Consider the following 13,020-nt stretch of genomic DNA (forward strand, 5'->3'; position numbering starts at 1 on the left):
TAAACTACAGCAGGGGGACAGAGCTTTTTTTTAAGCAAAGCTCCATAGTTATGGAATAGCCTTCCAATTAATTTCCCAATGTTTCTTTGTGAATACATAGATTGGTTCTTGGATAAAAGGGCAAATCTGGAGACTTATTGGGTATAATACAGTGGAACCTTGGATTACGAGCATAATTAGTTCTGGAAACAGACTCATATTTCAAAACACGTGAATCAAAGCAAATTTTCCCATAAGAAAAAATGGAAACTCAAAGTATTCATTACAGCCCAAAAAAATAGAAACATAAAAATAAAGTAAAACAAATTAACCTGCACTCTAACTTAAAAATAAAAATAAAAATAAGAGGTAGATGAGGAATCAGAAAAAAAACAGCAGGCTGATACAGAGGGAGAGAAAATAGATCTGTAACTTTTTAGATCTTTGCTTTACATGTGCACACTATTGGCTCAGTTGTGATTATGTGACGCTTGGCGTCAAAACAAGAAGTGCATCTGTGAAACATGATACTTCATACTCATTAACCAAGACTTGTTCGTTTTCCAGGTCAAAATTTATTAAAAATGTTTGCTCGTCTTGAACACTGACAAACCATGTTACTGACAATCTGAGGTTCCACTGTACTTTATAGAGTATTAACCTGGTATGTCTGGATGCTGCTATCCCTCACTCTCAATGATCACTCAGGTTTGTCAAATGTGCCTGGCTGCTTTACTTCGCACCGGGCCCTCAAGTATTTCCATAGGGGGCTCCATTTTAGTTATGCTAAAGTACAGTAATTCCTATGCTGTTCACCCCTATTCTGAGGTTAAAAAACCTTCAATTAAGGTAAAAGTCTGATCAATCATTGATTTAGAATCAACTTCATTGTCCTGTGCAATACAGTTAAAATAACATTCAACATCCAAATGTAAATGTGTCTTACATTATTCCTTAATCTGCCTCACCTCATCAGCCTGCACTTTAGCCACAAGGTCTCTGAAGGCAGCCAGGCGGCTGAGGCGGACCATGGCCTCACTCTGCTCTGTGCTTAGGCCCTTCACCTTCGGCACAGCTGTGCCCGTCAGCACAATCTCCTTCTCACGCAAGAAGTGCTGAAACTCTGAATCATATGGTGGTTCACTGAAAGACATTAGGAAACCCATGAGAAAATAAGCAGTAAGCAAGTTTTACTCATTACAATACAGCACAGGTCTAATCCCCTTATTCTGGAGTACCCCTGTCCTGCACATAGTCTAGCCCATGTTCACGATGCAAACAAAAGCAGACAACTTCCTTAGCTTATGGTTCTTCCCTTTTTTTGTCTGACAACACCGAGAAGATGCCTAAAAACAAACATTCAACATCAGTAATGGGAACTAGACTTCACACAAAAAACATGGACATTTAACAACCGACTGATAAAAGAAGCAGAGTTTTCCGAAAAGGAAAAGTTATCAACTTTAATATAAAATTACTATGGAACCCACTATTTAACACAAAACCATGTGTGGTGGAACCAAAAAAGGTAAAAAAGAAATGCAGGATCAGGAACTGATTCATTACAGTTAATTAATGTTACCCTTACAACAACAGACAGAAATCGTAATGACATTTGACTATCAACGAAACAAAAGCAATGGTAACATGTGTGTGTCTAATATGTTGTTTTATTACCTGGTTATGCCTTTAAGGTTGATCCTGGCCAGCAGCACGGCAAAAGTGATGTGGTCCTGGTGAAGCATGCCTCGAGCCACTCTGTTAAAAGCAACCTAAGGAAAAGCAACAGACTGCTACTGCAAATACGACACTGAGACAAGGTCATTTAATTTTTCAGCACAACTTGGCACCTGCTCACAGTGCCAAAACCACAGGTCCTTCTGAAAAAATTTGCAGATTGAGATGAAGTTCATTATTTTCTGTAATGTACTAATAAACATTAAACTTTTATATATTTTAGATTCATTACACACAACTGAAGTAGTTCAAGCCTTTTATTGTTGTAATATTGATGATTTTGGCATACAGCTCATGAAAACTCAAAATTCCTACCTCAAAAAATTAGCATATTTCATTCGACCAATAAAAGAAAAGTGTTTTTAATACAAAAAAAGTCAACCTTCAAATAATTATGTTCAGTTATGGACTCAATACTTGGTCGGGAATCCTTTTACAGAAATGACTGCTTCAATGCGGCGTGGCATGGAGGCAATCAGCCTGTGGCACTGCTGAGGTGTTATGGAGGCCCAGGATGCGATAGCAGCCTCAAGCTCATCCAAAATGTTGGGTCTTCCGTCTCTCAACCTTCTCTTCACAATATCCCACAGATTCTCTATGGGGTTCAGGTCAGGAGAGTTGGCAGGCCAATTGAGCACAGTAATACCATAGTCAGTAAACCATTTACCAGTGGTTTTGGCACTGTGAGCAGGTGCCAAGTTGTGCTGAAAAATGAAAAACTCCATCTCCATAAAGCTTTTCAGCAGATGGAAGCATGAAGTGCTCTAAAATCTCCTGATAGCTAGCTGCATTGACCCTGCCCTTGATAAACGCAGTGGACCAACACCAGCAGCTGACATGGCACCCCAGACCATCACTGACTGTGGGTACTTGACACTGGATTTCAGGCATTTTGGCATTTCCCTCTCCCCAGTCTTCCTCCAGATCTTGATTTCCGAATGACATGCAAAAGTTGCTTTCATCGGAAAAAGTACTTTGGACCACTGAGCAACAGTCCAGTGCTGCTTCTCTGTAGCCCAGGTCAGGCGCTTCTGCCGCTGTTTCTGGTTCAAAAGTGGCTTGACCTGGGGAATGCGGCACCTGTAGCCCATTTCATGTTTCAAGATGGCGCCGGTGAGGTCGGCTGCCGTCACGACTGCTCCGACCACCTTTTCACGACTGAATTTGAATTTCCTGCACACGCCTGTACACGGTGGCTCTGGATGTTTCTACTCCAGACTCAGTCCACTGCTTCCGCAGGTCCCCCAAGGTCTGGAATAGGTCCTTCTCCACAATCTTTCTCAGGCCCAGGTCACCTCTTCTCGTTGTGCAGCGTTTTCTGCCACACTTTTTCCTTCCCACAGACTTCCCACTGAGGTGCCTTGATACAGCACTCTGGGAACAGCCTATTCGTTCAGAAATTTCTTTCTGTATCTTACCCTCTTGCTTGAGGGTGTCAATGATGGCCTTCTGGACAGCAGTCAGGTCGGCAGTCTTACCCATGATTGCGGTGTTAGGTAATGAACCTGGCTGGGAGTTTTTAAAAGCCTCAGGAATCTTTTGCAGGTGTTTAAAGTTAATTAGTTAATTCAGATGATTAGGTTAATAGCTCGTTTAGAGAACCTTTTCATGATATGCTAATTTTTTGGGATAGGAATTTTGGGTTTTCATGAGCTGTATGCCAAAATCATCAATATTAAAACAATAAAAGGCTTAAACTACTTCAGTTGTGTGTAATGAATCTAAAATATATGAAAGTCTAATGTTTATCAGTACATTACAGAAAATAAAGTTCATTATCACAATATGCTAATTTTTTTACAAGGACCTGTAGGTCAAATGTTGCTATTTAATGAACCAAGTGTTATAATGAACAGTGGCTTACCTGGAATAAGTCCTTGGTAATGAGGGACAAGCGCTGCATGTGGTCACTCACACTCTTTAAGTTGGCATTCTCATACAGCACAGTGTGGTAGATGTCCAGAAAGAAGTGGAGTGAGTACTGATAAAGGAAGTGCATCTGCAAAGGCACAGTTTAGTTCTTAGCTTAGTCCAGCAGTAGACATACTTTAGTATGTTGATTGATCACTTACAAACAACAACTTATCAGGACCAAAATGACAAAGTTAACAAAATTTAATATCCATATACCACTAATAATAATAATAATAATAATAATAATAATAATATTCCCTAGAAGTCACAGGAAATCTTCTACACAACAATAAACATTTATTTGTGCTACAGGACTTCAATATAAGGTAACAGTATTAATTATCTTGTTTGGCTTTTGTATTAAACAAACTGCAAAGCAGAGATGTGCTGTCAGACCTGGTTTAAAGACTCCATGGTGAAGTAGATACTGCTGCAAGCAGAGGACAGTGACAAATACTGCTGTGACACATTCTCCACTTCCTGCATGACTATATCTGTTTCTTCCACTTTCCTTGTCACCTCGGCAGCCTCCTTCTTCAGGTTCTCCAGTGTGGTGATGATGGTGTCATCATCCAGTATTCGACCTTTGACTTCATTTAGAGCCTGCAGAAGCGACTTCTCTAATTGACGCAAACGCAGTTGGAACTCACCTGAAAATAAACATTTACTGCTTAAGTTTCCTCTAACAATACCTAGAAATGTTCACTCTATTTAGACATCAGATAGCAATTTAGGTCTTAAAAGCTTCGATTTTTATTGAAATAGGGAAGTAATTAGAAGCCTTGATCAAGAAACGATTGCAGTTAGTAATGTTTTAGCTAACAATTATACTTTTAACCCTTACTGACACAGTAAATAGTAAATTTCTTAAACAACTATGTCAGATGATCTATCCAACACTTGCGAAAAATATCTTTTGGTGTGTCAAAAGAGTCAAATTGCTGGCCTGCATCAAGCAAAAAAACAACTAAGAAGATTTCTGGAATTGGGTTAAGAACTATTGGATGGATTATTAAAACCTGGAAGGAGAGTGCTGAACCACCATCAACATTCACATGCACAATTTGACAAGAAAATCAATGATTGGAACTAAACAACTGTATTGCTGTAAGAAAACCCCTATGGAGCACAGCAGTTCTCTTTTGGACAGGAAAAAAGGTCCAACACGTCCAGATTTACCCTATTCCACAGCAATTAGCAGATCAGACTGCAAAAGCAAAGTGTATAAAGTGATGCATAATATTATCTGGGGTTGCTTTAATAGTCTGGCCTAGGTCTAGGCTCACCAATGTTATGTGACAATAAAATGAAACCAGCTGACTACCAGAATTTACGAAATAATTTTTTTTCCATCACTGATCTCTCCAAATAGGTTTCCCCCTTGGTCATCAGTCAATTGCCAGTCGGTGGCTGTACATTCAGTATTGTGCATCCCCTAAAGCTGATCTTTGAGCTGATCTGATCTTTCTTTCCTTTCTTCCATTATTAACATTTGCTGATGAAAGTGGTGCTCAAGAACAGTGCTGAGTAGTCTATCTGAAGCAGGCCTATTTTAGTAATCCGCTAAGAGGAACTTCTTGCCACTAATCACTGATGGGATAGAGGATTTCAGTAGTAAGCGTGACCTCCTTTTCCAGGAAGTTGAGTGCCAATGTTTTAACAATTGTATATATTTGTAAACAGCAATTTAGTAAGGTAAATATTTTTGCATTCAATTTGAAATGCTTGAAATTTTAAATGTACAGCCACAATAAATTGCAGTGTTAAAATTTCAAGAATTTTAAATGCTGTAAGGATTTCTTTTTCCATTCAGATCAAATTGAAATGTGTAAAAATTTAAACATGTTTATTGCAACAAGTTTTTGTTCAGTTCATGTAAATTCAACACGCTATTTTGCTTTGAGGAATTTTGGCAGTTATACTTCCATGTACTTCAATACATGTAGTACATGTCCGTGTGTGTGTGTGTGTGGAAATATATATATCATGCTAAATTATACACAACTTGCGATACCAAGTGCATAAATAGTTTAAAATTTTGGCATCCTTAATTTATTCTAAATTTCTGAGGTGCTAAGGGCTGCCATTCATTTCTTACCTTGCAGTTTGAGAAGGTCAGAGCGCTTCTCATCCACATCTGGTCGCTCAGCTTTCAGCACCTCATTGAGGCACTGACTTTGCAGACTGCTTCGAGTTACCGTAAAGTTTACAAACGTAACACGTGAGCAAAGGTCTGGTGGGAACTCCACCTGTAAATTGATCAGAAATCATTATAGAAGCTGTGAAAAAAATTTTTTTTACATGCACACTAATGTGAACTGTGCAAAAGTGGAAGAAGGAACGAGTGCACTTGCCGTTGGGTCACGAGTAGAAAGGAAGATAACAAAGGAAGGAGACAAGTCAATATCCTGGTCTCCTAGGGTGATGAGGACTCTTCCACCAGTTCTGCGAACCTCTCTGTTGAGCACAGGGTTTAGGATGGGGTCATAGCTTTCCACATCCTGACAAAAGGAGAAAAAAGTGCAGGTGTCCATAGTTTGTTTAAAGAAACGCATTTTATACAGTATTGTCCCAATACATACATGATACTAAGATGCTTCACTCAGGAATACTGACAAGTATGTCATGTTATTATAATAAAAAAAAGAGAGAATTCCTGAAGAAATTCTAAAGTAAGGGCACAATAGTGCTTGGGTTTTCCTACATGATTCCCAATGATAGAAGCAAATTCAAATTTTATTTGTCACATACACAGTCATACGCAGTACGATATGCAGTGAAATGCTTGGATAACTGCCCGTAACCTTAAAATAAAGACAATGAATAGAAAATAAATATAAAAAGGAAAACAGAAGATAAATTTGACTAAGAAAGAACAAAATATACAATATAAGAAAAATGTATGAAAATATAGAAAAATAAGAGACAGCTATACTGTACAGGACAAAATATACAATATAAGAAACATTATATTTGTGTTATATAATGTTGAGTTTATGGACTTTTTGTGGAAATGAAGTTGAATATAAATTGAATATAAACGGAAATGCCACATATTTAAAGTGTTTAAAGTGACTTGTGCATCCGGATAACAGAATGTCCAGGGGGTGTGCAAATATGCTTGACAGTGACATATTTAAAGTGACTTGTGATAGGGTAATGTGTAGTTGTGCAGTGGCCACTAGTATAAGTGAATGTTCAGAATGTCCACAGTAAGTGCAAACACCATGTGTGTGGATGTGCAAAATGGATCAGTACTGTGTGGTGTACTGATTAAGAGACCGTATCGCCTGCGGGAAGAAGCTCCTCCTCAGTCTCTCTGTATTGGTCTTCAGGGAGCTGAAGCGCTTTTCTGACCTCAACAGAGAGAACAGTCCATTGCTTGGTCCAGCACCCCTTGCTGTAGATTGAGTGCAGGTCAGGGAGCTCGGTGCGGATGATGTGCTCAGCTGATCGCACCACCCAATGTAGAGCTCGTCTGTCCTGCATGGTGCTGTTCCTGAACCAGGTTGAGATGTTTTTCCGTCAGGATGCTCTCTATGTTGCAGGAGTAAAAATTCCTGAGTACCTTGGAGGGCAGTCTGAAGTCTCTCAAGCGTCTGAGGTGGTAGAGACGCTGTCGGGCCTTTTTCACTAATGTGTTGATGTGACAGGACCATGACCATGACAGGTCCTGTGTGATGTGAACATAAATGCCAGCCTGCGGGGTGGAAGTTCAAACGGATCCGGGAGAGATAATAGAGAAGCGGATTTATAATAATAGCAACTGATTATAAGTTATTAGCAACTTCTAAGAACAAACGGAATTCAGCTCAAAACAACTAAACTCCGACTCGAGTACGTTATCATGTCTACCATTCAGCTCGTTCAGTGTGTGGAGTGCAGGATGTTAAGACATTCTTCCTCCGTCGTTAGTGGTAATTTTACATGTGATAAGTGTGTGTTAGTGAGCACTCTCACGAAGAAGATATCAGCGTTAGAGGAGCGCATCCAGACTTCAGAGAGGGTTAGAGAGCACGAGAGCATTGTTATTCCCGTAGCAGACAGTCTGGCTGCCGCAGGTGGAGATAACCAGCCCCCGAGTCTGGCATTAGAGCCCTCACAGCGGGGCGAGTGGGTGACGACTCAGCGGCATACTCGTTTAGCCAAAGCTAACGCTAAGGCTAGCCCACCGGAGCACACCTCTTCTGTGCTTCACGTGTCCCACAGATTTGCTTTCCTCAGTGATGCACCCACTGAGAAACCTGAAAGAGCTCTGGTTTAGGAGACTCAACACAGACATGTGAAGCCAGACCTTTAGGGGCTCTTAAAGGTCTGGCTTCACTCGGGAAGGTGCTGCTCTCATTTCCTGTAGTATAGCTCATAGTCTCAGAGAAGGCCTAGTTAATCGGTGACAATCAGACAGGCTAAACCAACCGTCTGCTAGCTGCATGGAGTCGTCACTCAGGGTTCATTATATTGAGGCTGCGTCTGTTCCCCGAGTTAAGAAAAAATGTAGAAAGACCTAGAAAGTCTGTTTTAGTAATTTAATTAACATAGACAAACTCGAATAACACTGAATGCGCAGCTAGGACTGTTAAATATTAGATCTCTCGCATCTCCCAGATGCGCTGAACAACTTCTACACTCGGTTTGACAGGCAGAACGACGTGGCGGCGAGAAAGACCACCCCTCCTTTCGAACGACCAGGTGCTGTGTCTCACTACAGCTGAGGTGAGGAAAATTCTACACAGAGTCAACCCACGTAAAGCTGCTGGACCAGACAACATCCCAGGCAGAGTGCTCAGAGAATGTGATGAACAGCTGGCAGATATTCTCACCGACATCTTTAACATCTCTCTGAGCAGCGCCGTCGTTCCCACGTGGTTCAAGGCCACCACCATCGTCCCCGTGCCCAAGAAGTCTATTGTGTCCCGTCTTAATGACTACCGTCCCGTTGCACTCACACCCACCATCATGAAGTGCTTTGAGTGGCTCGTCATGAGACACATCAAGACCCTGCTGCCCTCCTCACTGGACCCACTGCAATTTGCTTACCATCCTAACCGCTCAACGGACGACGCCATCTCCACTACACTACATCTTGCCCTCACACACTTGGACAAGAAGGACACATATGTTCGAATGCTGTACATAGATTTCAGCTCAGCATTTAACACTATTATCCCCCAACAACTGATTGGGAAGCTGAACCTGTTGGGCCTGAACACCTCCCTCTGCAACTGGATCCTGGACTTTTTAACTGGTAGGCCTCAGTCAGTACGGATCGGGAACTGCACCTCCAGCACCACCACACTGAGCACTGGGGCCCCACAAGGCTGTGTGCTCAGTCCCCTGCTGTTCACACTGCTGACTCACGACTGTGTAGCAACACACAGTTCGAACTACATCATTAAGTTGGCTGATGACACGACCATGGTGGGTCTCATTAGCAAGAACGACGAGTCACCGTACAGAGAGGAAGTGCAGAGTCTAACGGACTGGTGTAAAGACAACAACCTGTCTCTAAATGTTGACAAGACAAAGGAGATGGTTGTTGACTTTAGGAGGACACGAGGCGACCATTCTCCGCTGACCATCAACGGCTCCTCTGTGGGAATCGTCGAAAGCACCAAATTCCTGGGTGTCCACCTAGAGAAAGACCTCAGCTGGTCCCTCAACACCAGCTCCCTACACAAGAAAGCCCAACTCTTCTTTCTGAGAAGACTGAGGAAGGCCCAGCTTCCACCACCGATTCTGACCACCTTCTATAGAGGAACTAGCGAGAGCATCCTGAGCGGCTGCATCACTGTCTGGTTTGGGAATTGTGCCATATCGGACCGCAAAACCCTACAGCGGATAGTGAGGACAGCAAAGAATATCATCGGGGTCTCTCTTCCCTATATTGAAGGCATCTACACCACACGCTGCATCCGCAAAGCCACCAGCATTGTGGCTGATCGGACACACCCTCTCACACACACTTCACACTCCTGCCATCTGGAAAAAGGTACCGAAGCATTCGGGCACACACATCCAGACTGTGCAACAGCTTTTTTTCACAAGCCATCCGTCTCCTCAACAAAAAGGGACTGGAATGATAAACACAAACACACACACACAAACACAAACATTACCACAGCTTAACTCAACTACCTCAAAATACTGGGACTGGACTAACTAAACACCACAAGTGCAGACACACTGACCTACACCACCAAATTATCGTACACACCAACCTGTAAATGCTTCACTGTTTATCTCTTTTGCACAATGATCATTACTGGACTACTTTTTGCACTAATTCCTCAATTCTTGCTGCTGTGTTAAGGAATGTTTATGTTTACCCACTACCTCAACACCATATTTTATCTTCTGTTATGTCGCGGTTGCGCACTGTCACTTTGTTGTTGCTCTTGTTTGCACATTTGCACGTGCACTTTATGTTGTCTATAAAAATGTTATACTTTGCTAGTTAGTTTTTGTTAATTTATGTTGTAATTTATGTTAGGTCTCTCTGTCCTGTCTCTGCTAGCCATCTATAGGCCTCTTGGTTAGCTACTGTAGTTTAGTGTCTCTGTTAATTTATGTTGTAAATTTATTTCCTGGAGAAACGTTGTTTCCTTTCACTGTGTACTAACTGTATATGGTTGTAATGACAATAAAGCCTACTTGAACTTGAACTTCAACTCTAAAGCAGTTATAGTTAATGAAATTATCATGGATAAGGAATTTGATATACTCTGTTTAACAGAGGGATGGGATTAAACAGGACGACTTTGATTACACTTGATATACACTTTGATTAGTTCACCGTCTGACCCCACAGAACTCGATCAGTCGACTGAATGTTTAGAGTCGACGTTCTGTTATACCTTAGATAATGTAGCTTCAGTTAAAAAAAAAAATTATTAGAGATAAGAAACTCGCTTCCTGGTATAATGATCGAATTAATTCTTCACTCAGCATTGGGTATGTTCCAAAATCTTTTAAATTAGCAGTTATTAAACCAATTATTAAGAAACCTGACCTTAACCCCTGTCAGCTGTCCAATTACAGGCCAATATCAAACCTCCCCTTTATCTCTAAGATTCTGAAAAAAATAGTAGCCAAGCAGCTATGCTCATATCTACATAGAAATAGCATACATGAACTGTATCAGTCAGGATTTAGGCCTCATCACAGCACAGACAGCACTCGTTAAAGTAGTAAATGACCTCCTATTGGCCTTTCATCAAGGTTGTGTAACCATGCTTGTATTACTCGACCTTAGTGCAGCTTTAGACACCATTGATCATAGTACTCTTCACAGATTAGAAAATGTAGTAGGAATTAAGGGTACAGCCCTCTCCTGGCTCAGATCCTATCTGACCCATCGTTATCAGTATGTAGACTTAAATGGTGATTATTCTGCATGTTCTCTAGTGGAGTTTGGTGTTCCACAGGGTTCAGTTTTAGGCCCACTGCTTTTTTCCCTTTACATGCTTCCTCTGGGCAACATAATCCGTAAGCATGGTATTAGTTTTAACTGTTATGCTGACGACACAAAGTTATATGTCTCAGCAAAACCTGATGAGATAAACCAGCTTACTAAAGTTGAGCAATGTGTGCAGGACATAAGAAATTGGATGCTAATTAACTGCCTTCTGCTTAATCCAGATAAGACAGAAGTTCTAGTCATAGGACCGCATACAGCTAGAAGTAAGTTTCTAGATCACTCTGTAACATTAGATGGCCTTTCTGTTCCATTAAGTGCAACAGTAAAAGACCTCGGTGTAAATATAGATTTCAGCCTGTCATTTGAAGCTCATGTAAGACTCCACTAGAACCAGAAGATACGAGCACATCACACCTATCTTTAAAATAATTAAATATTTAATCCTGGAGAAAGTATGATGAACATGTGAGAAAAAGGAGTATTCTCTCTTTTTTGGATTAAGGAAGCGCCATATCACAAATACCAAAGCTGCAAAGATGGGACTAAAATAGTGTGGCGGATTTACTAAAATGTATAGGATTGGAAGATGACCTGTTAAGTGATAGATCTAAATAGCAGTTAAAGTCTTCCCCTAATATGAGAAATTAACAAAATGGCGCCGGTGAGGTCGGCTGCCATCACGACTCCTCCGACCACCTTTTCTTTGTTTTTGTTTTTTAAATTAGTGTTCAGTGTTTTAAAACCAGCAAAATTACCACCATTGAGTACATTAGGTATGATAGAGACACTCTTGTTTCTATTGGTGTACAATGTACAATTCGACGTTTTTTTGTGTGTTTTTTTTTTAACTACGGATCCGAGCTGGCCGAGTGAGATCCTGAGGGACAACAATGGACGCGAGGCGAAGCGGCAGCCACGAGGGAAACGAGCCGGCGTCAGGAACAGGCTGAGAGCCCGTGCACACCGCACACCTCTGCCTAGCATCCTGCTCGCCAACGTCCAGTCACTGGAGAACAAACTCGATGACATCAGAGCCAGGATAAAGTTCCAGAGAGACATTCGGGACTCTCTCAGTTACCAAACGGAAACTGTGGACTGTTCTCTCTGTTGCGGTCTGGGAAGCGATTCTGCTCCCTGAAGGCCAACACAGAGAGACTGAGGAGGAGCTTCTTCCCGCAGGCGATAAGGTCTCTCAATCACACCACCACACAGGAGTAATATCTTTTAAACATTGATATTGACTGGACAATCATGGACACATTTATGAATTACATATTTACATATCTGAAACCATTGCACATGACACTTTCATTTCATAAGTCATTTTCAAGCATATTTGCACAGCCATTGCCACTTTAAAACACTTTAATTTTTTTTTTATATATACTCCTCCCTCCTATATTCTATATTTTGTAATATACTGATCTGGTAGAGCAGAAAAAAAAATGTCCAAAGAAGAAAAAACATCATAATTAGGGGCACATAAATTAGCCAACACTACATTAGTATTAAATAATTTTCCTGAAACAATGATATAATGACCATGTATATCCGCAATAACATTATGATGCTCAAAAGAGATGTTTGGATTAATGAGAATTGAGACACCCCTAACTTTGGCCTGAAAGGTCGAGGGGTAGTGCTGCCCTCCCCAATGGGACATAAGGCAAAAATTATCAGAACTGCGAATGTGAGTTTCTTGTAAAAATGCGATTGCAGTGTTAAATTGTTTAAGGTGTGAGAGATACACCGTGTACACCAAACTAACATAATACAGGCTTTGGAGATTCTGTCCAGTAGAGAGTGTTATCCAGAGCCTTGCTGGATACAGAAGAGAAGGCCGGAGTCCACGGTTGTATTACTCAGTTATAACTTCTGTATACTTGGCTCGCTGGCTTAAAACTTCGGGAGCGTAGTCTTCCACAATACGAACCTGCTGACTGCGGTATTTCAGCTTCCCACTCCGCCGAATC

General features: G+C 41.2%; 1 protein-coding gene across 2 annotated transcripts in view; it reads right to left on the reverse strand.

Moving 5' to 3' along the window:
* The window catches only part of dync1h1 (dynein, cytoplasmic 1, heavy chain 1), an 86,461-nt gene that overhangs the window by 13,142 nt on the left and 60,299 nt on the right, over positions 1 to 13,020 (reverse strand). For both annotated transcript variants that reach the window (XM_053509924.1, XM_053509925.1), the window contains exons 58-63: positions 5,985 to 6,131; positions 5,729 to 5,879; positions 4,027 to 4,280; positions 3,581 to 3,715; positions 1,657 to 1,751; positions 948 to 1,122 (exon numbers count right to left, since the gene is read on the reverse strand). In XM_053509924.1, coding sequence (XP_053365899.1) covers positions 948 to 1,122; positions 1,657 to 1,751; positions 3,581 to 3,715; positions 4,027 to 4,280; positions 5,729 to 5,879; positions 5,985 to 6,131 — 957 coding nt within the window. The remainder of the gene's footprint in view (positions 1 to 947; positions 1,123 to 1,656; positions 1,752 to 3,580; positions 3,716 to 4,026; positions 4,281 to 5,728; positions 5,880 to 5,984; positions 6,132 to 13,020) is intronic.

This window comes from Clarias gariepinus, chromosome 13 (genome assembly GCF_024256425.1).
Source record: "Clarias gariepinus isolate MV-2021 ecotype Netherlands chromosome 13, CGAR_prim_01v2, whole genome shotgun sequence".
Lineage (NCBI taxonomy): Eukaryota > Metazoa > Chordata > Actinopteri > Siluriformes > Clariidae > Clarias > Clarias gariepinus.